Source organism: Oncorhynchus mykiss, chromosome 17 (assembly GCF_013265735.2).
Source record: "Oncorhynchus mykiss isolate Arlee chromosome 17, USDA_OmykA_1.1, whole genome shotgun sequence".
Classification (NCBI taxonomy): domain Eukaryota; kingdom Metazoa; phylum Chordata; class Actinopteri; order Salmoniformes; family Salmonidae; genus Oncorhynchus; species Oncorhynchus mykiss.
Genome location: NC_048581.1, coordinates 94,267,550 through 94,293,632, shown reverse-complemented (window position 1 = coordinate 94,293,632; position 26,083 = coordinate 94,267,550). Strand labels below are relative to the sequence as shown.

The 26,083-nt window shown below is 42.4% G+C and overlaps 1 protein-coding gene across 3 annotated transcripts in view; it reads left to right on the top strand.

The window, feature by feature from the left end:
* LOC110494846 (probable E3 ubiquitin-protein ligase makorin-2) overlaps positions 1 to 26,083 on the top strand; it is a 64,536-nt gene that overhangs the window by 28,054 nt on the left and 10,399 nt on the right. The window contains exons 4-9 of one of the 3 annotated variants that reach the window (XM_036950998.1): positions 7,930 to 8,249; positions 8,482 to 8,676; positions 8,806 to 8,825; positions 9,101 to 9,211; positions 15,602 to 15,746; positions 24,450 to 24,553. In XM_036950998.1, coding sequence (XP_036806893.1) covers positions 7,930 to 8,249; positions 8,482 to 8,676; positions 8,806 to 8,825; positions 9,101 to 9,211; positions 15,602 to 15,746; positions 24,450 to 24,518 — 860 coding nt within the window. In that variant the 3' untranslated portion in view covers positions 24,519 to 24,553. Of the gene's footprint in view, positions 1 to 7,929; positions 8,250 to 8,481; positions 8,688 to 8,805; positions 8,826 to 9,100; positions 9,212 to 15,601; positions 15,747 to 24,449; positions 24,554 to 26,083 lie in introns of all 3 variants that reach the window. The other 2 variants (XM_036950996.1, XM_036950997.1) reach the window with 2 other exon arrangements.

Sequence of the window (26,083 nt, the reverse complement as noted above, 5' to 3'; positions counted from 1 at the left end):
TATCTGCACAGATCAAAGGGACAGGATCTAGTTTTAAAACCCTAGCCTGTGGTTGACCAATTAGAAGTCCTTACAGTACAACTGAGCCAATGGCCCAATAACAAGTATCCTATTTCAGGCTCACTGCATAGACAAATTCCTCATATGTCTCTGACCCATTTGATAAATGATTCCATATTACAGAAAAACCACTTTCCGTTGATCGTTGTCTATTGACTTCTCGTCCTCTTGACCCTTCGTACTCTGTCTCTGCGTTGTGTATTTATCTTTGAAATATTCTTCTATTTTCAAAAAGATCACTTCAGAAAGTAGGTTACCTGCGCAGTTCGATCCACCATAGATATTTAGCCTACTATCATTAATTTACTATAATTTATAATTAAGTTTCTGCTTATAATTTCCAACATTTGGTTGGCCATTTGTTTGTCAACTATAGTTAGATACATGCAGCTTCTCTTCTGTCTTAACTTGTTGACCTGGCCTAGAAGACTAAATAAATTAGACTTCAAGATGGTCTTACATTGATCTAATGAATGTGTTTAGTAATCTAGTTACACCTGTGAAGTTGAGTTGTTTCCTTTAGGGACCGGGGAGAAAAAGCATTAACTCCAAAACAGTGGAAAGATTGTTCCTGTACAAAATGTCCAAATGTCATGAGTTTGACTGGTTTTAAGGAAATTAAAAGCTGAGAACTAAGAAACACATTTCTTCACATAGCCATGCAATCTTCATAGACAGGCCATTCTAATGCCAATGTTTAACTTAAGAGCTTAGTGACATGGCACCGTTATAGGATGCCACCTTTCCAACAAGTCAGTTCATCAAATTTCTTCCCTGCTTGAGCTGTTCCAGTCAATTGTAAGTGCTGTTATTGGGAGGTGGAAACGTCTAGGGGCTTCAACGGCTCAGCCGCGAAGTATTAGGCCACACAAGCTCACAGAGCGGGACCGCAGAGTGCTGTAGCGCGTCTGTCCTCAGTTGTAACACTCAGTACCAAGTTCCAAACAGCCTCTGGAAGCAACGTCAGCACAATAACTGTTCGTCGGGAGCTTCATGAAATTAGTTTCCATCGCCGAGCAGCCGCACACAAGCCTAAGATCACCATGTGCAATGCCAAAAGTTGGATGGAGTTGGACTCTGGAGCAGTGGAAATGTATTTAACTTTTATTTAACTATAAATACCACCTTGCAGTATGATGGACAAATCTGGGTTGGTGGATGCCAGGAGAATGCTACTTGCCCAAATGCATAGTGGCAACTGTAAAGTTTGGAGGATGAATAATGGTCTGGGGCTGTTTTTCATGATTCAGGCTAAGCCTCTTAGTTCCAGTGAAAGGACATCTTAATGCTCCAGCATACAATGACATTCTAGACAACTTTGTGGAAACAGTTTAGAGAAGGACCTTTTCCTGTTTCAGCATGACAATTCCCCCATGCACAAAGTGAGGTCCAAATTGAAATGGTTTATTGCGATTGGTGTAGAAGAACTTGACTGGCCTGCACAGAGCCCTGATCTAAACCCCATTGAACACCTTTGGGATGAATTGGAACGCCGACTGAATTGGAACGCTGATGCTGTTGTGGCTGAATAGAAGCAAGTCCCCACAGCGATGTTTTACATTTATTTAACTATTTAACTTTTATTTAACTAATTTTATGACTGCCCAACCCGGCCAAACCCGAACCCGGATGACGCTGGGCCAATTGTGCGCTGCCCTACGGGACTCCCAATCACGTCCGGTTGTGATACAGCCTGGAATCGAACCAGGGTCTGTAGTGATGCCTCTAGCACTGAGATGCAGTGCCTTAGACTGCTGCGCCACTTAGGAGCGATGTTCCAACATTTACAGTGGCTTGTGAAAGTATTCACCCCCTTAGCATTTTTCCTATTTTGTTGCCTGGAATTTAAAATTATTTTTTGGGGGGGTTTGTATCATTTAATTTACACAACATGCCTACCACTTTGAAGATGCAAAATATTTTTCATTGTGAAACAAACAAGAAATAAGACAAAAAAACTGAACTTGAGTGTGCATAACTATTCACCACCCCAAAGTCAATACTTTGTAGAGGCACCTTTTGCAGCAATTACAGCTGCAAGTCTCTTGGGGTATGTCTCTATAAGCTTGGCACATCTAGCCCCTGGGTTTTTTGCCCATTTTTCAAGGCAAAACTGCTCCAGATCCTTCCAGTTGGATGGGTTCTGCTGGTGTACTTCAATCTTTAAGTCATACCACAGATTCCCAATTGGGTTGAGGTCTGGGCTTTGACTAGGCCATTCCAAGACATTTAAATGTTTCCCCTTAACTTCTTTGGGACTGGGCGGCAGTATTGAGTAGCTTGGATAAAAAGATGCCCAGAGTAAACTGCCTGCTACTCAGGCCCAAAAGCTAGAATATGCATATACTTAGTAGATTTGGATAGAAAACACTCGGAAGTTTCTAAAACTGTTTGAATGCTGTCTGTGAGTATAACAGAACTCATATGACAGGCAAAAACCTGAGAAAAGAATCGAACCAGGAAGTGGGAAATCTGAGGTTTGTAGTTTTTCAAGTCATTGCCTATCGAATACACAGTGTCTATGCGTTCATATTGCACTTACTAAGGCTTCCACTAGATGTCAACAGTCTTTAGAACCTTGTTTCAGGCTTCTGCTGTGAAGGGGGAGAGAAAGAGAGCTGTTTGAACCAGAGGTCTGGCAGAGTGCCATTAGCTGATCACACGTGCGCCCATGAGAGGTAGCTGCGCCCATTTGCATTTCTAAAGACAAAGGAATTCTCCGGTTAGAACATTATTGAAGATTTATGATAAAAACATCCTAAAGATTGATTCTATACATTGTTTGACATGTTTCTACGAACTGTAATAGAACTTTTTTGATATTTCGTCTGAACAAGTGATCGCGCATTATGCATTTGGATTACTGGGCTAAACACTAAACAAACACTAAACAAAAAGGAAGTATTTGGACATAAATGAATGATGAAACAAAACAAACATTTATTGTGGAACTGGGATTCCTGAGAGTGCATTCCGATAAAGATCATCAAAGGTTAGTGAATATTTATAACACTATTTCTGACTTTTCTGACACCTCTCCTTCTTTGGAAAATCGCTGGATGTTTTTCTGTGACTAGCGCTGACCTAACATAATCGCAAGGTATGCTTTCGCCGTAAAGCCTTTTTGAAATCTGACACAGCGGTTGCATTAAGGAGAAGTGTATCTATATTTCCATGCATAACACTTGTATCTTTTATCAATCTTTATTATGAGTATTCCTGTAATTTGACGTGGCTCTCTGCACTTTCACAGGATGTTTGTTTGAGACCATGCATTTCTGATCATAACATACCAATTTCAAATTAGGTTTTTGGACATAAAGATTAACTTTATCGAACAAAACACACATTTATTGTGTAATATGAAGTCCTGTGAGTGCCATCTGATGAAGATCATCAAAGGTTAGTGATTTAATTTAATCGCTATTTCTGATTTTTGTGAGCACTCTCCTTGGCTGGAAAATTGCTGTATGGTTTTTTGTGACTAGGTGCTGACCTAACATAAAATGTTTGGTGTGCTTTCGCGTAAAGCCTATTTGAAATCGGACACTGGCTGGATTTACAAAAAGTGTATCTTTAAAATGGTGTAAAATACTTGTATGTTTGAGGAATTTTAATTATGGGATTTCTGTTTTTGAATTTGACGCATGAAGCATAGCGGTTGCAGCATCATGCTGTGGGGATGTTTTTCATCAACAGGGACTGGTCAGAATTGAAGGAATGATGGATGGAGCTAAATACAGGGACATTCTTGAGGGAAGCCTGTTTCAGTCTCCCAGAGATTTGAGACTGGGATGGAGGTTCACCTTCCAGCAGGACAATGACCCTATGCATACTGCTAAAGCAACACTCGAGTGTTTTAACTTCTCTAGGATATGTGGGACGCTAGCGTCCCACCTCGCCAACAGCCAGTGAAATTGCAGTGGGATTGTGTTCTCTGGGTGATGAGAGGTGTTGGGTTTGCGCCAGACATAGCGTTTTCCATGATGGCCAAAAAGCTCAATTTTACGCTCATCTGACCAGAGTACCTGCTTCCATATGTTTTGGGAGTCTCCCACATGCCTTTTGGCGAACACCAAACGTGCTTGCTTATTTTTCTTCTTTAACTTCTTGGGTCGAGCAATCCCGTATCCAGGAGCGTAATCATAGCCTCAAGCTCATTACCATAACGCAACGTTAACTATTCATGAAAATCGCAAATGAAAGAAATATATTCACTCACAAGCTTACCCTTTTGTTAACAACACTGTCATCTCAGATTTTCTAAATATGCTTTTCAACCATAGCTACACAAGCATTTGTGTAAGAGTATTGATAGCTAGCATAGCATTAAGCCTAGCATTCAGCAGGCAACATTTTCACAAAAACAAGAAAAGCATTCAAATAAAATAATTTACCTTTTGAAGATCTTCGGATGTTTTCAATGAGGAGACTCTCAGTTAGATAGCAAATGTTCAGTTTTTCCAAAAATATTATTTGTGTAGGAGAAATCGCGCCATTTGTTCATCGCGTTTGGCTAAGAAAAAAAAAAAACGAAAATTCAGTCATTACAACGGCAAACTTTTTTCCAAATTAACTCCATAATATCGACAGACACATGGCGAACGTTGTTTAGAATCGATCCTCAAGGTGTTTTTCACATATCTATTCGATGATAAATCATTCGTGGCAGATGGGTTTCTCCTCGGAAGCAAATGGAAAAATTCACGCAGCTGGAGATTATGCAATAATTTCGACGGAGGACACAAAGCGAGCACCTGGTAAATGTAGTCTCTTATGGTCAATCTTCCAATGATATGCCTACAAATACGTCACAATGCTGCAGACACCTTGGGGAAACGACAGAAAGTGTAAGCTCATTCCTGGCGCATTCACAGCCATATAAGGAGACATTGGAACACAGCGCCTTCAAAATCTGGGGCATTTCCTGTTTGAAATTTCATCTTGGTTTCGCCTGTAGCATCAGTTCTGTGGCACTCACAGATAATATCTTTGTAGTTTTGGAAACGTCTTAGCTGTCAATTATATACATAGTCGAGCATCTTTTCGTGACAAAATATCTTGTTTAAAACGGGAAGTTTTTTTAATCCAAAAATTAAAAGAGCGCCCCCTATATCGAAGAAGTTAAGCAATGATTTTTTTTCTGGCCACACTTTTGTAAAGCCCAGCTCTGTGGAGTGTACAACTTAAAGTGGTCCTATGGACCGATACTCCAATCTCCGCTGTGGAGCTTTGCAGCTCCTTCAGGGTTATCTTTGTTCTCTTTGTTGGCTCTCTCAAACCAGTTAAGTCTATAGGGGCGCTATTTCATTATTGGATAAAAAAAACGTGCCCGTTTTAAGCGCAATATTTTGTCACGAAAAGATGCTCGACTATGCATAGAATTGACAGCTTTGGAAAGAAAACATTCTAACGTTTCCAGAACTGCAAAGATATTATCTGTGCGTGCCACAGAACTCATTCTACAGGCGAAACCAAGATGAAACGTCAAACAGGAAATGAGCAGAATCTCTGAAGCTCTGTTTTCAAATGTCTCCTTATATGGCTGTGAATGCAGCAGGAACGACCATGTGCTTTCTATCGTTTCATCAAGATGTCTGCAGCATTGTGACGTATTTGTAGGCATATCATTGGAAGATTGACCATAAGAGACTACATTTTCCAAGTGTCCGCCTGGTGTCCTGCGTCGAAATATGTGCGCAAGTATTTTTCCATTTGATAGAGAGGAGAAACCAGGCTTCCACGAACGATATATCATCGAAGAGATATGTGAAAAACACCTTGAGGATTGATTCTAAACAACGTTTGCCATGTTTCAGTCGATATTATGGAGTTAATTTGGAAAAAAGTTGGGAAAAAAGTTCGCGTTTTGAGGACTGAATTTTCGGGGTTTTTTGGTAGCCAAATGTGATGTACAAAACGGAGCTATTTCTAATACACAAATAATCTTTTTGGAAAAACTGAGCATTTGCTATCTAACTGAGAGTCTCCTCATTGAAAACATCTGAAGTTCTTCAAAGGTAAATTATTTTATTTGAAGGCTTTTCTTGTTGTTGTTGAAATGTTGCCTGCTAGATGCTAACGCTAAATGCTACGCTAGCTAGCTACTGTTACACAAATGATTGTTTTCCTATGGTTGAGAAGCATATTTAGAAAATCTAAGATGACAGTGTTGTTTACAAAAGGCTAAGCTTGAGAGATGGCATATTTATTTCATTTCATTTGCGATTTTCATGAATAGTTAACGTTGCGTTATGGTAATGAGCTTGAGTCTGTATTCACGATACCGGATCCGGGATGGGGAGATCAGAGAGGTTAATGCCCTCCTTGCCTGGTCCGTGAGTTTGGTTTGCGGCCCTCTCTAGGCAAGTTTGTTGTGTTGCCATAATCTTTCCATTTTCTAATAATGGATATAATGGTCTTCCGTGGGATGTTCAAAGTTTCTGATGTTTTTAAAACCCAACCCTGATCTGTACCTCGCCACAACTTTGTCCGTGACCTGTTTGGATATACTGCTCAAAAAAATAAAGGGAACACTAAAATAACACATCCTAGATCTGAATGAATGAAATATTCGTATTAAATACTTTTTTCTTTACATAGTTGAATGTGCTGACAACAAAATCACACAAAAATTATCAATGGAAATCAAATTTTTCAACCCATGGAGCTCTGGATTTGGAGTCACACTCAAAATTAAAGTGGAAAACCACACTACAGGCTGATCCAACTTTGATGTAATGTCCTTAAAACAAGTCAAAATGAGGCTCAGTAGTGTGTGTGGCCTCCACGTGCCTGTATGACCTCCCTACAACGCCTGGGCATGCTCCTGATGAGGTGGCGGATGGTCTCCTGAGGGATCTCCTCCCAGACCTGGACTAAAGCATCCGCCAACTCCTGGACAGTCTGTGGTGCAACGTGGCGTTGGTGGATGGAGCACGACATGATTTCCCAGATGTGCTCAATTGGATTCAGGTCTGGAGATCGTAGTCTGGCCTTTTTATTGTGGTTTTGGAGCAGTGGCTTCTTCCTTGCTGAGAGGACTTTCAGGTTATGTCGATATAGGACTTGTTTTACTGTGGATATAGATACTTTTGTACCTGTTTCCTCCAGCATCTTCACAAGGTCCTTTGCTTTTGTTCTGGGATTGATTTGATATGGCGGCTGCGTGGTCCCATGGTGTTTATACTTGCGTACTATTGTTCGTACAGATGAACATGGTACCTTCAGGCGTTTGGAAATTGCTCCCAATGATGAACCAGACTTGTGGAGGTCTACAATTTATTTTCTGAGGTCTTGGCTGATTTCTTTTCATTATTACATGATGTCAAGCAAAGAGGCAATGAGTTTGAAGATAGGCCTTCAAATAGATCCACAGGTACACCTCCAAATACACCTCCATTTGACACAAATAATGTCTATTAGCCTATCAGAAGCTTCTAAAGCCATGATATCATTTTCTGGAATTTATCCAAGCTGCTTAAAGGCACTGTCAACTTAGTATATGTAAACTTCTCACCCACTTTAATTGTGATATAGTGAAATAATCTGTCTGTAAATAATTGTTGGAAAAATGACTTGTGTCATGCACAAAGTAGATGTTCTAACCGACTTGCCAAGACTATACTTTGTTAACAAGAAATTTGTGTAGTGGTTGAAAAGCGAGTTTTAATGACTCCAACCTAAGTGTATGTGAACTTCTGACTTCAACTGTATAGATGTCTCAAATTTAAACCAATCGTTTTAGTATGTAGTTTGTCACTAGGAGGTGTCCATGTGATGCAGCCAGTAGTATCAATGGTGAATCCAGTGTTCTGTGGTCTTGACTTTAACTGTATTTCTCTCTCTGTTTGTGCCTGTGTGTTCCAGCCCTGGGGTGTGACAGTACAATGATGCCCTTCGGTGGGGGTGGCTCAGAGGCGGACTGTTGGACGGAGTACCATGACAACAGTGCCCATGCCAAACCTCCACACTCCTACCTAGATGCCATCAGGACCGGTCTGGAGTGTTCTGCCACGGCCGGCCCCTACCATGTCGCTGGCCCCCAGCCACAGCTCTGTCCCTACGCCGCTGCAGGACAGTGTAACTACGGAAACACCTGTCCCTATCTCCACGGTGATATGTGTGACATCTGCCGTCTGCAGGTGCTCCACCCACACAACCCTGAGCAGAGGAGAGCTCACGAGAAGGTAGGACCCATATTTTAACCCTAGCCCCGACATGACCACGATCAGAGGAGAGCTCGCCAGAAGGTATGAGGCCACATGGTTCTGTAGTCTCTAATTACACTGTCTGATGCATCTTTATGTTGATAGAATTGTGTCCTATGTGGAGGACAATGGACAAGTCAAACAAAACTGTTGTCTGAAGATGATACTGTTTAGGATATTAATAGGTACATGTATCACCCGCCTCTGTCAGATGTGTATGTTGGTGTTTGAGGCGGACATGGAGAAGGCGTTTGCAGCGCAGCACAGCCAGGACAAGGTGTGTTCTATCTGTATGGAGGTGGTTTATGAGAAAGCTGCTGCCTCAGAGAGACGCTTCGGGATCCTCTCTTCCTGCTGCCACACATACTGCCTCTCCTGCATCCGCCAGTGGCGCTGCGCCAAGCAGTTTGAGAACAAGTGAGTTGATAACTACTATAAACACCAAGCAGTTTGAGAACAAGTGAGTTGATAACTACTATAAACACCAAGCAGTTTGAGAACAAGTGAGTTGATAACTACTATAAACACCAAGCAGTTTGAGAACAAGATCATCAAGTGTTGATGGTTGCTAATATACTGTGGTAGTGGAGCTTCTACATAATAGTGAGGATGTGATAGTTGATTTACCACAGTAACCACCAGGGGGCTAATATAAAGGCATGTCTAACCTCCACTGTAATTACTGAGTAATACTGTATCAGTTAATCATGTAACCCTGATCACTTCAGAGAGTTTCAACAGGATGCCACTGAAGTAGCACAGAATGACTGGACATAGTATACAATGTTGTGGGTAACTGTGTGTGTGTGTCTCTGTCTGTCTGTGGTCAGGTCATGTCCAGAGTGCAGAGTGGTGTCTGAGTTTGTCATCCCCAGTGGTTTCTGGGTGGAGGACCAGGATGAGAAGAACAGACTGATAGAGGACTTCAAGTCTGGAGTCAGGTGTGTGTGTGTTTATCGATCTCACTATATATATATATATATATATATATATATATATATATATATATATATATATATATATATATATATATATATATATATAGTGCCTTGCGAAAGTATTCGGCCCCCTTGAACTTTGCGACCTTTTGCCACATTTCAGGCTTCAAACATAAATATATAAAACTGTATTTTTTTGTGAAGAATCAACAACAAGTGGGACACAATCATGAAGTGGAACAACATTTATTGGATATTTCAAAATTTTTAACAAATCAAAAACTGAAAAATTGGGCGTGCAAAATTATTCAGCCCCCTTAAGTTAATACTTTGTAGCGCCACCTTTTGCTGCGATTACAGCTGTAAGTCGCTTGGGGTATGTCTCTATCAGTTTTGCACATCGAGAGACTGAATTTTTTTCCCATTCCTCCTTGCAAAACAGCTCGAGCTCAGTGAGGTTGAATGGAGAGCATTTGTGAACAGCAGTTTTCAGTTCTTTCCACAGATTCTCGATTGGATTCAGGTCTGGACTTTGACTTGGCCATTCTAACACCTGGATATGTTTATTTTTGAACCATTCCATTGTAGATTTTGCTTTATGTTTTGGATCATTGTCTTGTTGGAAGACAAATCTCCGTCCCAGTCTCAGGTCTTTTGCAGACTCCATCAGGTTTTCTTCCAGAATGGTTCTGTATTTGGCTCCATCCATCTTCCCATCAATTTTAACCATCTTCCCTGTCCCTGCTGAAGAAAAGCAGGCCCAAACCATGATGCTGCCACCACCATGTTTGACAGTGGGGATGGTGTGTTCAGGGTGATGAGCTGTATAGCTTTTACGCCAAACATAACGTTTTGCATTGTTGCCAAAAAGTTCAATTTTGGTTTCATCTGACCAGAGCACCTTCTTCCACATGTTTGGTGTGTCTCCCAGGTGGCTTGTGGCAAACTTTAAACGACACTTTTTATGGATATCTTTAAGAAATGTCTTTCTTCTTGCCACTCTTCCATAAAGGCCAGATTTGTGCAATATACGACTGATTGTTGTCCTATGGACAGAGTCTCCCACCTCAGCTGTAGATCTCTGCAGTTCATTCAGAGTGATCATGGGCCTCTTGGCTGCATCTCTGATCAGTCTTCTCCTTGAATGAGCTGAAAGTTTAGAGGGACGGCCAGGTCTTGGTAGATTTACAGTGGTCTGATACTCCTCCTCAATATTATCGCTTGCACAGTGCTCCTTGGGATGTTTAAAGCTTGGGAAATATTTTTGTATCCAAATCCGTCTTTAAACTTCTTCACAACAGTATCTCGGACCTGCCTGGTGTGTTCCTTGTTCTTCATTATGCTCTCTGCGCTTTTAACGGACCTCTGAGACTATCACAGTGCAGGTGCATTTATACGGAGACTGGATTACACACAGGTGGATTGTATTTATCATCATTAGTCATTTAGGTCAACATTGGATCATTCAGAGATCCTCACTGAACTTCTGGAGAGAGTTTGCTGCACGGAAAGTAAAGGGCTGAATAATTTTGCACGCCCAATTTTTCAGTTTTTGATTTGTTAAAAAAGTTTGAAATATCCAATAAATGTCGTTCCACTTCATGATTGTGTCCCACTTGTTGTTGATTCTTCACAAAAAAATACAGTTTTATATCTTTATGTTTGAAGCCTGAAATGTGGCAAAAGGTCGCAAAGTTCAAGGGGGCCGAATACTTTCGCAAGGCACTGTGTATATATATATATATACATCAATATATAGTAATGATGGACTTTTGACTGGTACACATTCATATTCTGTCTATCTCTGAAACTCACTTAGATGACACCTTTGATGATACATTGGTAGCAATACATGGCTATAACATCTACAGAAAAGACAGAACTGCCAACGGAGGCGGTGTTGCGGTCAATATTCAGAACCACATTCCTCTAAAGCTTAAAGACGATCTAATGTTAAATACTGTTGGAAGTAATATGGCTACAGGTTCATCTGCCTCACCTAAAGCCCATTCTTGTGGGAAGCTGCTATAGACCACCAAGTGCTAACAGTCAGTATCTGGATTAGAGGTCGACCGATTAATCGGAATGGCCGATTAATTAGGGCCGATTTCAAGCTTTCATACCAATCGGAAATCGCTATTTTTAGACACCGATTTTGCCGTTTTTTTTAGCGTGCGCTAATAGCGTTTCAAACGTCACTCGCTCGCTCTGAGCCTTGGAGTGGTTGTTTGCTCATAGAAGAACAACGTAATACCAGCTAACCTCATGGTGGAACAACGTAATACCAGCTAACCTCAGAACAACATGATACCAGCTAACCTCATAGTGGAACAACATAATACCAGCTAACCTCAGAACAACATAATACCAGCTAACCTCATAGTGGAACTATGTAATACCAGCTAATCTCATAGCGGAACAACATATTGGGGCAAAAAAGTATTTAGTCAGCCACCAATTGTGCAAGTTCTTCCACTTAAAAATATGAGAGAGGCCTGTAGTGTTCATCATAGGTACACTTCAACTATGACAGACAAAATGAGAGAAAAAAATTCCAGAAAATCACATTGTAGGATTTTTAATGAATTTATTTGCAAATTATGGTGGGAAATAAGTATTTGGTCACCTACAAACAAGCAAGATTTCTGGCTCTCACAGACCTGTAACTTATTTTTTAAGAGGCTCCTCTGTCCTCCACTCGTTACCTGTATTAATGGCACCTGTTTGAACTTGTTATCAGTATAAAATACACCTGTCCACAACCTCAAACAGTCACACTCCAAACTCCACTATGGCCAAGACCAAAGAGCTGCCAAAGGACACCAGAAACAAAATTGTAGACCTGCACCAGGCTGGGAAGACTGAATCTGCAATAGGTAAGCAGCTTGGTTTGAAGAAATCAACTGTGGGAGCAATTATTAGGAAATGGAAGACATACAAGACCACTGATAATCTCCCTCGATTTGGGGCTCCACGCAAGATCTCACCCCGTGGGGTCAAAATGATCACAAGAACGGTGAGCAAAAATTCCAGAACCACACGGGGGGACCTAGTGAATGACCTGCAGAGAGCTGGGACCAAAGTAACAAAGCCTACCATCAGTAACACACTACGCCGCCAGGGACACAAATCCTGCAGTGCCAGACGTGTCCCCCTGCTTAAGCCAGTACATGTCCAGGCCCGTCTGAAGTTTGCTAGAGAGCATGATCCAGAAGAAGATTGGGAGAATGTCATATGGTCAGATGAAACCAAAATATAACTTTTTGGTAAAAACTCAACTCGTCGTGTTTGGAGGACAAAGAATGCTGAGTTGCATCCAAAGAACACCATACCTACTGTGAAGCATGGGGGTGGAAACATCATGCTTTGGGGCTGTTTTTCTGCAAAGGGACCAGGACGACTGATCCGTGTAAAGGAAAGAATGAATGGGGCCATGTATCGTGAGATTTTGAGTGAAAACCTCCTCCCATCAGCAAGGGCATTGAAGATGAAACGTGGCTGGGTCTTTCAGCATGACAATGACCCCAAACACACCGCCCGGGAAATGAAGGAGTGGCTTCGTAAGAATCATTTCAAATCATTTCAAACCCCATAGAAAATCTTTGGAGGGAGTTGAAAGTCCGTGTTGCCCAGAAACAGCCCCAAAACATCACTGCTCTAGAGGAGATCTGCATGGAGGAATTGGCCAAAATACCAACAACAGTGTGTGAAAACCTTGTGAAGACTTACAGAAAACATTTGACCTCTGTCATTGCCTACAATGGGTATATAACAAAGTATTGAGATAAACTTTTGTTATTGGCCAAATACTTATTTACCACCATAATTTGCAAATCAATTCATAAAAAATCCTACAATGTGATTTTCTGGATTTTTTTTCCTCATTTTGTCTGTCATAGTTGAAGTGTACCTATGATGAACACTACAGGCCTCATCTTTTTAAGTGGGAGAACTTGCACAATTGGTGGCCGACTAAATACTTTTTTGCCCCACTGTATATACTGTATTCTATGCTATCATTTGCAGCTTAGTCTATGCCGCTCTGACATTGCTCATCCATATATTATATGTTCTTATTCCATTCCTTACTTAGATTTGTGTGTATGAGGTAGTTGTTATGGAATTATTAGATTTTACTTGTTAGATATTGCTGCACTGTCAGAACTAAAAGCACAAGCATTTCACTACACTCGCAATAACTTCTGCTAATCATGTGTATGTGACCAATGTCATTTTATTTTATTTTAATTTATTCATTTCATGGACCTTGTTTCTTAGGCTACATATGTTAATATGGGTTATTTTTCGCACTTTTCTGGGTTGCTTGATTGTTTTACTGCGGAAGCTTATCAGAGGTAGACTTACTCATGTTATTTACATTGGAGTTGATAGTGCAGGGTGAGCTGCATAATGTGGTCTTCCTACTATTGCACACCGCCTCAGTGCTAACAGTGTAACTCTGGTTTATCGGCTCATAATTACTGCTTACGATAGCTGTAGGATAAACAGAGGTATTCCGTGCAATTAGGGGCACATACAGTGCCTTGCGAAAGTATTCGGCCCCCTTGAACTTTGCGACCTTTTGCCACATTTCAGGCTTCAAACATAAAGATATAAAAGTGAATTTTTTTGTGAAGAATCAACAACAAGTGGGACACAATCATGACGTGGAACGACATTTATTGGATATTTCAAACTTTTTTAACAAATCAAAAACTGAAAAATTGGGCGTGCAAAATTATTCAGCCCCTTTACTTTCAGTGCAGCAAACTCTCTCCAGAAGTTCAGTGAGGATCTCTGAATGATCCAATGTTGACCTAAATGACTAATGATGATAAACACAATCCACCTGTGTGTAATCAAGTCTCCGTATAAATGCACCTGCACTGTGATAGTCTCAGAGGTCCGTCAAAAGCGCAGAGAGCATCATGAAGAACAAGGAACACACCAGGCAGGTCCGAGATACTGTTGTGAAGAAGTTTAAAGCCAGATTTGGATACAAAAAGATTTCCCAAGCTTTAAACATCCCAAGGAGCACTGTGCAAGCAATAATATTGAAATAGAAGGAGTATCAGACCACTGCAAATCTACCAAGACCTGGCCGTCCCTCTAAACTTTCAGCTCATACAAGGAAAAGACTGATCAGAGATGCAGCCAAGAGGCCCATGATCACTCTGGATGAACTGCAGAGATCTACAGCTGAGGTGGGAGACTGTCCATAGGACAACAATCAGTCGTATATTGCACAAATCTGGCCTTTATGGAAGAGTGGCAAGAAGAAAGCCATTTCTTAAAGATATCCATAAAAAGTGTCGTTTAAAGTTTGCCACAAGCCACCTGGGAGACACACCAAACATGTGGAAGAAGGTGCTCTGGTCAGATGAAACCAAAATTGAACTTTTTGGCAACAATGCAAAACGTTATGTTTGGCGTAAAAGCAACACAGCTGAACACACCATCCCCACTGTCAAACATGGTGGTGGCAGCATCATGGTTTGGGCCTGCTTTTCTTCAGCAGGGACAGGGAAGATGGTTAAAATTGATGGGAAGATGGATAGAGCCAAATACAGGACCATTCTGGAAGAAAACCTGATGGAGTCTGCAAAAGACCTGAGACTGGGATGAAGATTTGTCTTCCAACAAGACAATGATCCAAAACATAAAGCAAAATCTACAATGGAATGGTTCAAAAATAAACATATCCAGGTGTTAGAATGGCCAAGTCAAAGTCCAGACCTGAATCCAATCGAGAATCTGTGGAAAGAACTGAAAACTGCTGTTCACAAATGCTCTCCATCCAACCTCACTGAGCTCGAGCTGTTTTGCAAGGAGGAATGGGAAAAAATGTCAGTCTCTCGATGTGCAAAACTGATAGAGACATACTCCAAGCGACTTACAGCTGTAATCACAGCAAAAGGTGGCGCTACAAAGTATTAACTTAAGGGGGCTGAATAATTTTGCACGCCCAATTTTTCAGTTTTTGATTTGTTAAAAAAGTTTGAAATATCCAATAAATGTCGTTCCACTTCATGATTGTGTCCCACTTGTTGTTGATTCTTCACAAAAAAATACAGTTTTATATCTTTATGTTTGAAGCCTGAAATGTGGCAAAAGGTCGCAAAGTTCAAGGGGGCCGAATACTTTCGCAAGGCACTGTAAATTGTGTTTCTTACATTGTGTTTGTCAATGCCCCTAGGATCATGTAAATTTGATGCAGCCTTATGATGACTCATTGTCATGGTAGGGATTAACTGAGCTGGTCTTGGATCGTTGAAAAGTTATTGTCTTCCTTCTGCAGTTAGCCATACAAATACTTTGACCAGGGTGCTGGTCCCTAACTCTAACCCTGCCCAGTGTCCTGTTCTCTCCTGTCCTGTTGTCTTCCTTCTGTAGTAAGAAGGCGTGTAAGTACTTTGACCAGGGCCGGGGAACCTGTCCGTTTGGAGGGAAGTGTTTCTACATGCATGCTTACCCTGACGGAACACGGGCCGAGCCGGACAAACCCCGCAAGCAGCTGGGCTCTGAGGGGAACGTGAGGGTAAGACGCATCACTACTACTATCATTACTCAATGACTCTGTTCTGATTTAGACTTCACTACTACTATCATTACTCAATGACTCTGTTCTGATTTAGACTTCACTACTACTATCATTACTCAATGACTCTGTTCTGATTTAGACATCACTACTACTATCATTACTCAATGACTCTGTTCTGATTTAGACATCACTACTACTATCATTACTCAATGACTCTGTTCTGATTTAGACATCACTAATGCTATCATTACTCAATGACTCTGTTCTGATTTAGACATCACTAATGCTATCATTACTCAATGACTCTGTTCTGATTTAGACATCACTACTACTATCATTACTCAATGACTCTGTTCTGATTTAGACATCACTACTACTATCATTACTCAATGACTCTTTTCTGATTTAGACCTCACTACTACTATCATTACTCAATGACTCTGTTCTGATTTAGACATCACTACTACTATCATTACTCAATGACTCTGCTGTGACAACACTATCACCACTCGGTTCGATACTGAGACCAAAACGGTTGCGTTTGTGATCGTTTTTTCTTTGGCAGTGCAACACAATTTGAATTGCTCGCCAGGGTCCAAGGGAAAACATGTACCTGGTCATGGTTCGTTTTTATTTCACAATTAGCTTTTTTTATTATCATGATTTATTCAAACAGTAATGTTTAATTGACCCAAAAAATAAGCCAGCATTCTGAAGTGGCAACAACCGCATGGGAATGCCCCTTTCTGTTTGTGTGCAGTGTGCGTAGGGCCTATATGTCTACCACTGTGTAGCTGCTAGCAATACCAATGATAGCCTAACAGTCTTTGAGTAGAAGGAAAGGCAATTTAAAAGGTAACTACAAAGTAGCATATGCCTACCTGGCAGAATCATGATTATTTGCATCAATCGAGTGGCCATTTGTTTTGAAAACTCAGTCACAAGTGCACTACAGACACTGTAGGCGGCCTGTTCATCTTCCCCTAAAGTACATTTGAATTAAATCGCCAAAATTATGTAGCCGAATTATCAGACTCCTGTCTATACAGACATAAATGTAATAATTCAGAATATGCTACTATACCATGATTTAGCCACAGAGAATCATTAGCTTCTTTAAAAGGAATAAGCTGTGGATTGTTTTAAATTGCATTGCCTACAGTCGGAAGGGCCCACAATTTTTGGAGTTGCGTTGGTCAGTAAAGAGGCCCAGCCAGGCATTTCGCAATATTTCATCATAGTTTGGAAAGCAAATAGCTATTACTGTGAAGAATGAGAAACACTGTCTTTTGCAGTTATTCAAATTCTAGACTTAATTGTCTGAACAGTGTAGCCTGTCTTATTGGCTATACAGCAGAGAGCATTATCCTTATCCCCGGTGAGTGCACATATTGACTCTTTATCATTGTTGGGTCAGTACCGCTTAAATATGTTTTTGTACATAAAGTGAATTAGAATTGCATGAAATGTGTTTATAAAATGCCAAGCAACATACAGTGCATTCGGAAAGTATTCAGGCTCATTTACATAATTTTAAATAATATTCAGACCCTTTAGTCAGTACTTTGTTGAAGCACCTTTGGCAACAATTACAGCCTTGGGTATGATGCTACAAGCTTGGCACACTTGTATTTGGAGAGTTTCTCCCATTCTTCTCTGCAGATCCTCTCAAGCTCCCTCAGGTTGGGTGGGGAGTGTCGCTACCCAGCTAATTTCAGGTCTCTCCAGAGATGTTCACGTCTGGGCTCTGGCTGGGTCACTCAAGGACATTCAGAGACTTGTCCCGAAGCCACAATCTTGGATTCATCAAACCAGAGAATCTTGTTTCTCATGGTCTGAGAGTCCTTTAGGTGCCTTTTGGCAAACTCCAACTGGGATGTTATGTGCCTTTTACTGAGGAGTGTCTTCCATTCATTGTAGCTGGGGATTTTAACAAGGCTAATCTGAAAACAAGACTTCCTAAATTTTATCAGCATATCGATTGCGCAACCAGGGGTGGAAAGACCTTGGATCATTGTTACTCTAACTTCCGCGACGCATATAAGGCCCTGCCCCGCCCCCCTTTCGGAAAAGCTGACCACGACTCCATTTTGTTGATCCCTGCCTACAGACAGAAACTAAAACAAGAGGCTCCCACGCTGAGGTCTGTCCAACGCTGGTCCGACCAAGCTGACTCCACACTCCAAGACTGCTTCCACCACGTGAACTGGGACATGTTTCGTATTGCGTCAGACAACAACATTGACGAATACGCTGATTCGGTGTGTGAGTTCATTAGAACGTGCGTTGAAGATGTCGTTCCCATAGCAACGATTAAAACATTCCCTAACCAGAAACCGTGGATTGATGGCAGCATTCGCGTGAAACTGAAAGCGCGAACCACTGCTTTTAATCAGGGCAAGGTGTCTGGTAACATGACCGAATACAAACAGTGCAGCTATTTCCTCCGCAAGGCTATCAAACAAGCTAAGCGTCAGTACAGAGACAAAGTAGAATCTCAATTCAACGGCTCAGACACAAGAGGCATGTGGCAGGGTCTACAGTCAATCACGGACTACAGGAAGAAATCCAGCCCAGTCACGGACCAGGATGTCCTGCTCCCAGGCAGACTAAATAACTTTTTTGCCCGCTTTGAGGACAATACAGTGCCACTGACACGGCCTGCAACGAAAACATGCGGTCTCTCCTTCACTGCAGCCGAGGTGAGTAAGACATTTAAACGTGTTAACCCTCGCAAGGCTGCAGGCCCAGACGGCATCCCCAGCCGCGCCCTCAGAGCATGCGCAGACCAGCTGGCCGGTGTGTTTACGGACATATTCAATCAATCCCTATACCAGTCTGCTGTTCCCACATGCTTCAAGAGGGCCACCATTGTTCCTGTTCCCAAGAAAGCTAAGGTAACTGAGCTAAACGACTACCGCCCCGTAGCACTCACTTCCGTCATCATGATTTGTTAAAAAAGTTTGAAATATCCAATAAATGTCGTTCCACTTCATGATTGTGTCCCACTTGTTGTTGATTCTTCACAAAAAAAATACAGTTTTATATCTTTATGTTTGAAGCCTGAAATGTGGCAAAAGGTCGCAAAGTTCAAGGGGACCGAATACTTTCGCAAGGCACTGTATATCAATGATGTTGCTCTTGCTGCGGGCGATTCCCTGATCCACCTCTACACAGACGACACCATTCTGTATACTTCCGGTCCGTCCTTGGACACTGTGCTATCTAACCTCCAAACGAGCTTGAATGCCATACAACACTCCTTCCGTGGCCTCCAACTGCTCTTAAACGCTAGTAAAACCAAATGCATGCTTTTCAACCATTCGCTGCCTGCACCCGCACGCCCTACTAGCATCACCACCCTGGATGGTTCCGACCTAGAATATGTGGACATCTATAAGTACCTAGGTGTCTGGCTAGACTGTAAACTCTACTTCCAGACACATATCAAACATCTCCAATCTAAAATCAAATCTAGAGTCGGCTTTCTATTTCCGCTACAAAGCCTCCTTCACTCACGCCGCCAAACTTACCCTAGTAAAACTGACTATCCTACCGATCCTCGACTTCGGCGATGTCATCTACAAAATAGCTTCCAACACTCTACTCAGCAAACTGGATGCAGTTTATCACAGTGCCATCCGTTTTGTTACTAAAGCACCTTATACCACCCACCACTGCGACCTGTATGCTCTAGTCGGCTGGCCCTCGCTACATATTCGTCGCCAGACCCACTGGCTCCAGGTCATCTACAAGTCCATGCTAGGTAAAGCTCCGCCTTATCTCAGTTCACTGGTCACGATGGCAACACCCACCCGTAGCACGCGCTCCAGCAGGTGTATCTCACTGATCATCCCTAAAGCCAACACCTCATTTGGCCGCCTTTCGTTCCAGTTCTCTGTTGCCTGTGACTGGAACGAATTGCAAAAATCGCTGAAGTTGGAGACTTATCTCCCTCACCAACTTCAAACATCTGCTATCTGAGCAGCTAACCGATCGCTGCAGCTGTACATAGTCTATAGGTAAATGGCCCACCCAATTTTACCTACCTCATCCCCATACTGTTTTAATTTATTTACTTTTCTGCTCTTTTGCACACCAATATCTCTACCTGTACATGACCATCTGATCATTTATCACTCCAGTGTTAGTCTGCTAAATTGTAATTATTCGCCTACCTCCTCATGCCTTTTGCACACAATGTATATACTCTCTTTTTTTTCTACTGTGTTATTGACTTGTTAATTGTTTACTCCATGTGTAACTCTGTGTTGTCTGTTCACACTGCTATGCTTTATCTTGGCCAGGTCGCAGTTGCATATGAGAACTTGTTCTCAACTAGCCTACCTGGTTAAATATAGGTGAAATCTTTTTTTTTTTTAAATGTGGGTTGTCTATCAGATCATAGTAAATTGTGATACCTTGCCTCGTAACTAGCTACGCCCCAGGGAACCCAGAGAGCCTGCCAGCAAGACAGAAACACCTCTTTCTACCCGAGGGTATAAAGCATTTTAGTTAAGAATTAACATACCAGACAAGGATGACCACGCACTGCAACCGATTAAACTAATTAATCATTTAACTGTTAATTAACTAGGAAGTCGGGGCACCAAGGAAAATATTCAGATTACAAAGTTATCATTTCTTAAAATAATTTTTCAGATATTTTATATCTGATCAAATAGTCTTCTGATTAATTAATTATTTATTGTACCTCACGTTAGTCTCATTCCAAACGTATTAAATTGTTGGTTATCTGCACGAACCCAGTCTTCACTATGAGTCATCCATACATCAATTGTCTTAAAATAATGTATTTATTACTAACGAAGTAATTCACAGAAATGCATAAACAAAGTCAATATGGTTACAAGAAATGATAAGGGAATGTGCCCTAGTGGGCTAAACCGGCATCGCGGCTTGGTGGACAAAATGGGGAGTGGGGGTCAGCTGAGAAGTCACTACAGAGTTGATAATTATAACAATTGAAATGCTAATCCTTTACACATGAACGCTCACTCATTCGGGAACAATTGCAATCAATATATATATATTTACGCTCAGTGTGTCAGTTCAATCGCTGTTGAAAAGTTTGTTTATTTTGTAGAATTGTCCGTCTCTCTCTCTGTTGTTGTTATAGTGGATAGTTCAGAGTGACATTCATTCGTGTTGTTGTAGAATGGTTGTCGTTCTTCACATTCAATGAAACCGAATTCCTAGCTGCAGACTAGTAATTAATATCAAAGACTTGTTCTTATTCTGTCGGTATCAATAGTCTAAGAGTTTAACCATGTGGTATGGTTAAAAGATTCAGCAATGGTCTGCAATCGTTGTACTTTGAGAGAAACATGGTCTGGTGATAATATCTCAAAGTTGGGTTTTATTCGGATTTGCAGAGAAGGGGCTGTCCCAGGATGCCTGACCCTAACTGGGCTCAGGGGCGGTCCTCTGATTTAGTTAAACTCAAAAGGGAATTGGAGTTTCCTTCATTAAACAGTCCAAAATCACATTGTAAAATCGTGTAAACAGTATCATACTCACTCATTCATCTTTTACGACGATTAGATGTAAACCTCATATCTGAGGCTATTATATAAACAGCATTATGGTAATGTGGTCACACCGTCTCCCATGAGCTTCCCCAAGTTGTGACAAATGGACCAGTTCGTAGCTTGATTCTTCACCAATCTTTTATACCTTCTCCGGAACATGAAATTTGTTCGGACCTCAAGTTCTGTGAAGTGGAAGAAATTCCTTTGTTCTCTATGAAAATTCACTCTGTCTCTTATACTGTGTGGCCATGAGGCCTTCTCCTCAGGAATGTACGACCTCTCTCTGACCACAGCAGCCTAGTTGAATGCGGCCGGGAGAGGGTGATGGGACTTGCTGTACCCAAAGAGGGCAACGTCATGACACAGGTCTGGAGAGAACCAAGGGCTATATCTGTTCCTGGTTCTAAATTTCTTGAATGGGGCATGCTTATTTAAGATGGTGGGGAAGGCATTTAAAAAATAAAAATCAGGCATCCTCTACAGACGGGATGAGATCAATATCCTTCCAGGATACACCTGCCAGGTCGATTAGAAAGGCCTGCTCGCTGAAGTGTTTCAGGGAGCGTTTGACAGTGATGAGTGGAGGTCATTTGACCGCTGACCCATTATGGATGCAGGCAATGAGGCAGTGATCGCTGAGATCTTGGTTGAAGACAGCAGAGGTGTATTTAGAGGGCAAGTTGGTTAGGATGATATCTATGAGGGTGACCTTGTTTGCGGCTTTGGGGTGGTACCTGGTAGGTTCATTGATCATTTGTGTGAGATTGAGGGCATCAAACTTAGATTGTAGGATGGCTGGGGTGTTAAGCATGTTCCAGTTTAGGTTGCCTAGCAGCACAAGCTCTGAAGATAGATGGGGGGCAATCAGTTCACATATGGTGTCCAGAGCACAGCTGGGGGCAGAGGGTGGTCTATAGCAGGCGGCAACGGTGAGAGACTTGTTTTTAGAGAGATGGATTTTTAAAAGTAGAAGTTAAAATTGTTTGGGTACAGGCCTCAATAGTAGGACAGAACTCTGCAGGCTATCTTTGCAGTAGATTGCAACACTGCCTCCCTTTGGCCGTTCTATCTAGTCTGAAAGTGTTGTAGATTTCAGAATTTTTGGTGGTCTTCCTAAGCCAGGATTCAGACACGGCTAGAACATCTGGGTTGGCAGAGTGTGCTAAAGCAGTGAATAAAACAAAGTTAGGGAGGAGGCTTCTCAAATCAAATCAAATTTATATAGCCCTTCGTACATCAGCTGATATCTCAAAGTGCTGTACAGAAACCCAGCCTAAAACCCCAAACAGCAAGCAATGCAGGTGTAGAAGCACGGTGGCTAGGAAAAACTCCCTAGAAAGGCCAAAACCTAGGAAGAAACCTAGAGAGGAACCAGGCTATGTGGGGTGGCCAGCCCTCTTCTGGCTGTGCCGGGTGGAGATTATAACAGAACATGGCCAAAATGTTCATAAATGACCAGCATGGTCAAATAATAATAACGCAGAACAGTTGAAACTGGAGCAGCAGCACGGTCAGGTGGACTGGGGACAGCAAGGAGTCATCATGTCAGTTATTCCTGGGGCATGGTCCTAGGGCTCAGGTCCTCCGAGAGAGAAAGAAAGAGAGAATCAGAGAGAGCATATGTGGGGTGGCCAGTCCTCTTCTGGCTGTGCCGGGTGGAGATTATAACAGAACATGGCCAAGATGTTCAAATGTTCATAAATGACCAGCATGGTCGAATAATAATAAGGCAGAACAGTTGAAACTGGAGCAGCAGCACGGCCAGGTGGACTGGGGACAGCAAGGAGTCATCATGTCAGGTAGTCCTGGGGCATGGTCCTAGGGTTCCGGTCCTCCGAGAGAAAGAAAGAGAGAAGAAGAGAATTCGAGAACGCACACTTATATTCACACAGGACACCGAATAGGACAGGAGAAGTACTCCAGATATAACAAACTGACCCTAGCCCCCCGACACATAAACTACTGCAGCATAAATACTGGAGGCTGAGGCAGGAGGGGTCAGGAGACACTGTGGCCCCATCCGAGGACACCCCCGGACAGGGCCAAACAGGAAGGATATAACCCCACCCACTTTGCCAAAGCACAGCCCCCACACCACTAGAGGGATATCTTCAACCACCAACTTACCATCCTGAGACAAGGCTGAGTATAGCCCACAAAGACCTCCGCCACGGCACAACCCAAGGGGGGGGGCCAACCCAGACAGGATGACCACATCAGTGAATCAACCCACTCAGGTGACGCACCCCCTCCAGGGACGGCATGAGAGAGCCCCAGTAAGCCAGTGACTCAGCCCCTGTAATAGGGTTAGAGGCAGAGAATCCCAGTGGAAAGAGGGGAACCGGCCAGGCAGAGACAGCAAGGGCAGTTCGTTGCTCCAGAGCCTTTCCGTTCACCTTCCCACTCCTGGGCCAGACTACACTCAATCATATGACCCACTGAAGAGATGAGTCTTCAGTAAAGACTTAAAGGTTGAGACCGAGTTTGCGTCTCTGACATGGGTAGGCAGACCGTTCCATAAAAATGGAGCTCTATAGGAGAAAGCCCTGCCTCCAGCTGTTTGCTTAGAAATTCTAGGGACAATTAGGAGGCCTGCGTCTTGTGACCGTAGCGCACGTGTAGGTATGTACGGCAGGACCAAATCAGAGAGATAGGTAGGAGCAAGCCCATGTAATGCTTTGTAGGTTAGCAGTAAAACCTTGAAATCAGCCCTTGCTTTGACAGGAAACCAGTGTAGAGAGGCTAGCGCTGGAGTAATATGATCAAATTTTTTGGTTCTAGTCAGGATTCTAGCAGCCGTATTTAGCACTAACTGAAGTTTGTTTAGTGCTTTATCCGGGTAGCCGGAAAGTAGAGCATTGCAGTAGTCCAACCTAGAAGTGACAAAAGCATGGACCAATTTTTCTGCATCATTTTTGGACAGAAAGTTTCTGATTTTTGCAATGTTACGTAGATGGAAAAAAGCTGTCCTTGAAATGGTCTTGATATGTTCTTCAAAAGAGAGATCAGGGTCCAGAGTAACGCCGAGGTCCTTCACAGTTTTATTTGAGACGACTGTACAACCATTAAGATTAATTGTCAGATTCAACAGAAGATCTCTTTGTTTCTAATGTTAACATGCATGAAACCAAGGCTATTACTGTTACAGAAGTCATCAAAAGAGAGCGCCTGGGGAAAAGGAGTGGCACTGCAGGGAGCACTGCAGGGCCTGGATTAACCTTTACATCAGCAGAGGAACAGAGGAGGAGAAGGGTAAGGGTACGGCTAAAAGCTATGAGAATTGGTTGTCTAGAACGGCTGGAACGGAGAGTAAAAGGAGGTTTCTGGGGGCGATTAAATAGCTTCAAGTTATAATGTACAGACAAAGGTATGGTAGGATGTGAATACACTGGAGGTAAACCTAGATAATGAGTGATGATGAGAGAGATATTGTCTCTAGAAACATCATTGAAACCCACGTGTGGGTGGTAGAACTGAAAGGTTGGATAAGGTATAATGAGCAGGGCTAGAGGCTCTACAGTGAAATAAGCCAATAAACACTAACCAGAAGAGCAATGGACAAGGCATATTGACATTAAGGAGAGGCATGCTTAGTCGAGTGATCATAAGGGGCCAGTGAGTAGTGAGGTTTGTTGGGGTCATGGCGATTCAGACAGCTAGCTGGGCCATCGGTAGCAAGCTAGCATAGGATGGAGGTCTGTTTTTAGACACCTCGTGCGTTTCCGTCGGTAGATTAGTGGGGTTCCGTGTGGTAGAGGGGATCAATCCAATTGGCAAAATAGATATATAGTTACTGGCCCAACGCTCTAAATACTAGGTCATTACTCTGAGATGGTACCATTGCTAATACTGAACCTCTATACAACACTACCATGATGCTAATCCCAAATGGCACCGACAGGGGGCTGCCTTGCTTCTAGTCCTAAGGAAACTGCATTATTTTGTTTATTTATGTATTACTTCTTACATTGTTAGCCCATAAATCTTAAGTGTTAACACATACAGCCGTGAAGAACTATTGGATATCAGAGTAAGGTCAATTTACCAGCACCACGACCAGGAATACGACTTTCCCGAAGCGGATCCTTTGTCCGAACCACCCAGCGCATTTGTACCGATTCCAGAGGCTGACCCAAAACAACATCACCAGAGAAGAGGTAGAGGGAGCAGTCTTAAGGTCAAACTTCAGAGGCGCGCAAACCACCCACCGCTTCTGAGTATATTACTCGCGAATGTCCAGTCTCTAAATAACAAGGTAGACGAAATTAGGGCAAGGCTTGCTTTCCAGAGAGACATCGGGGATTGTAACTTCTTCTGATTCACGGAAACATGGCTCTCTCGAGATATACTATCGGAGTCCGGGGGTGGCTGGTGTGTTTACGGACATATTCAATCGCTGTCCACACATACTTCAAGATGGCCACCATTGTTCCTGTACCCTAGAAGGCAAAGATAACTCCCATTCAGCACCTGTGATTACTGTATGCCTTTTATTCTTTGTCCCCAACGCTCTAGGCGACCAGTTTTGATAGCCTTTAGCCGCACCCTCATACTACTCCTCCTCTGTTCCGCGGGTGATGTGGAGGTAAACCCAGGCCCTGCATGTCCCCCAGGCACCCTCATTTGTTGACTTCTGTGATCGAAAAAGCCTTGGTTTCATGCATGTCAACATCAGAAACCTCCTCCCTAAGTTTGTTTTACTCACTGCTTTAGCACACTCTGCTAACCCTGATGTCCTTGCCGTGTCTGAATCCTGGCTCAGGAAGGCCACCAAAAATTATG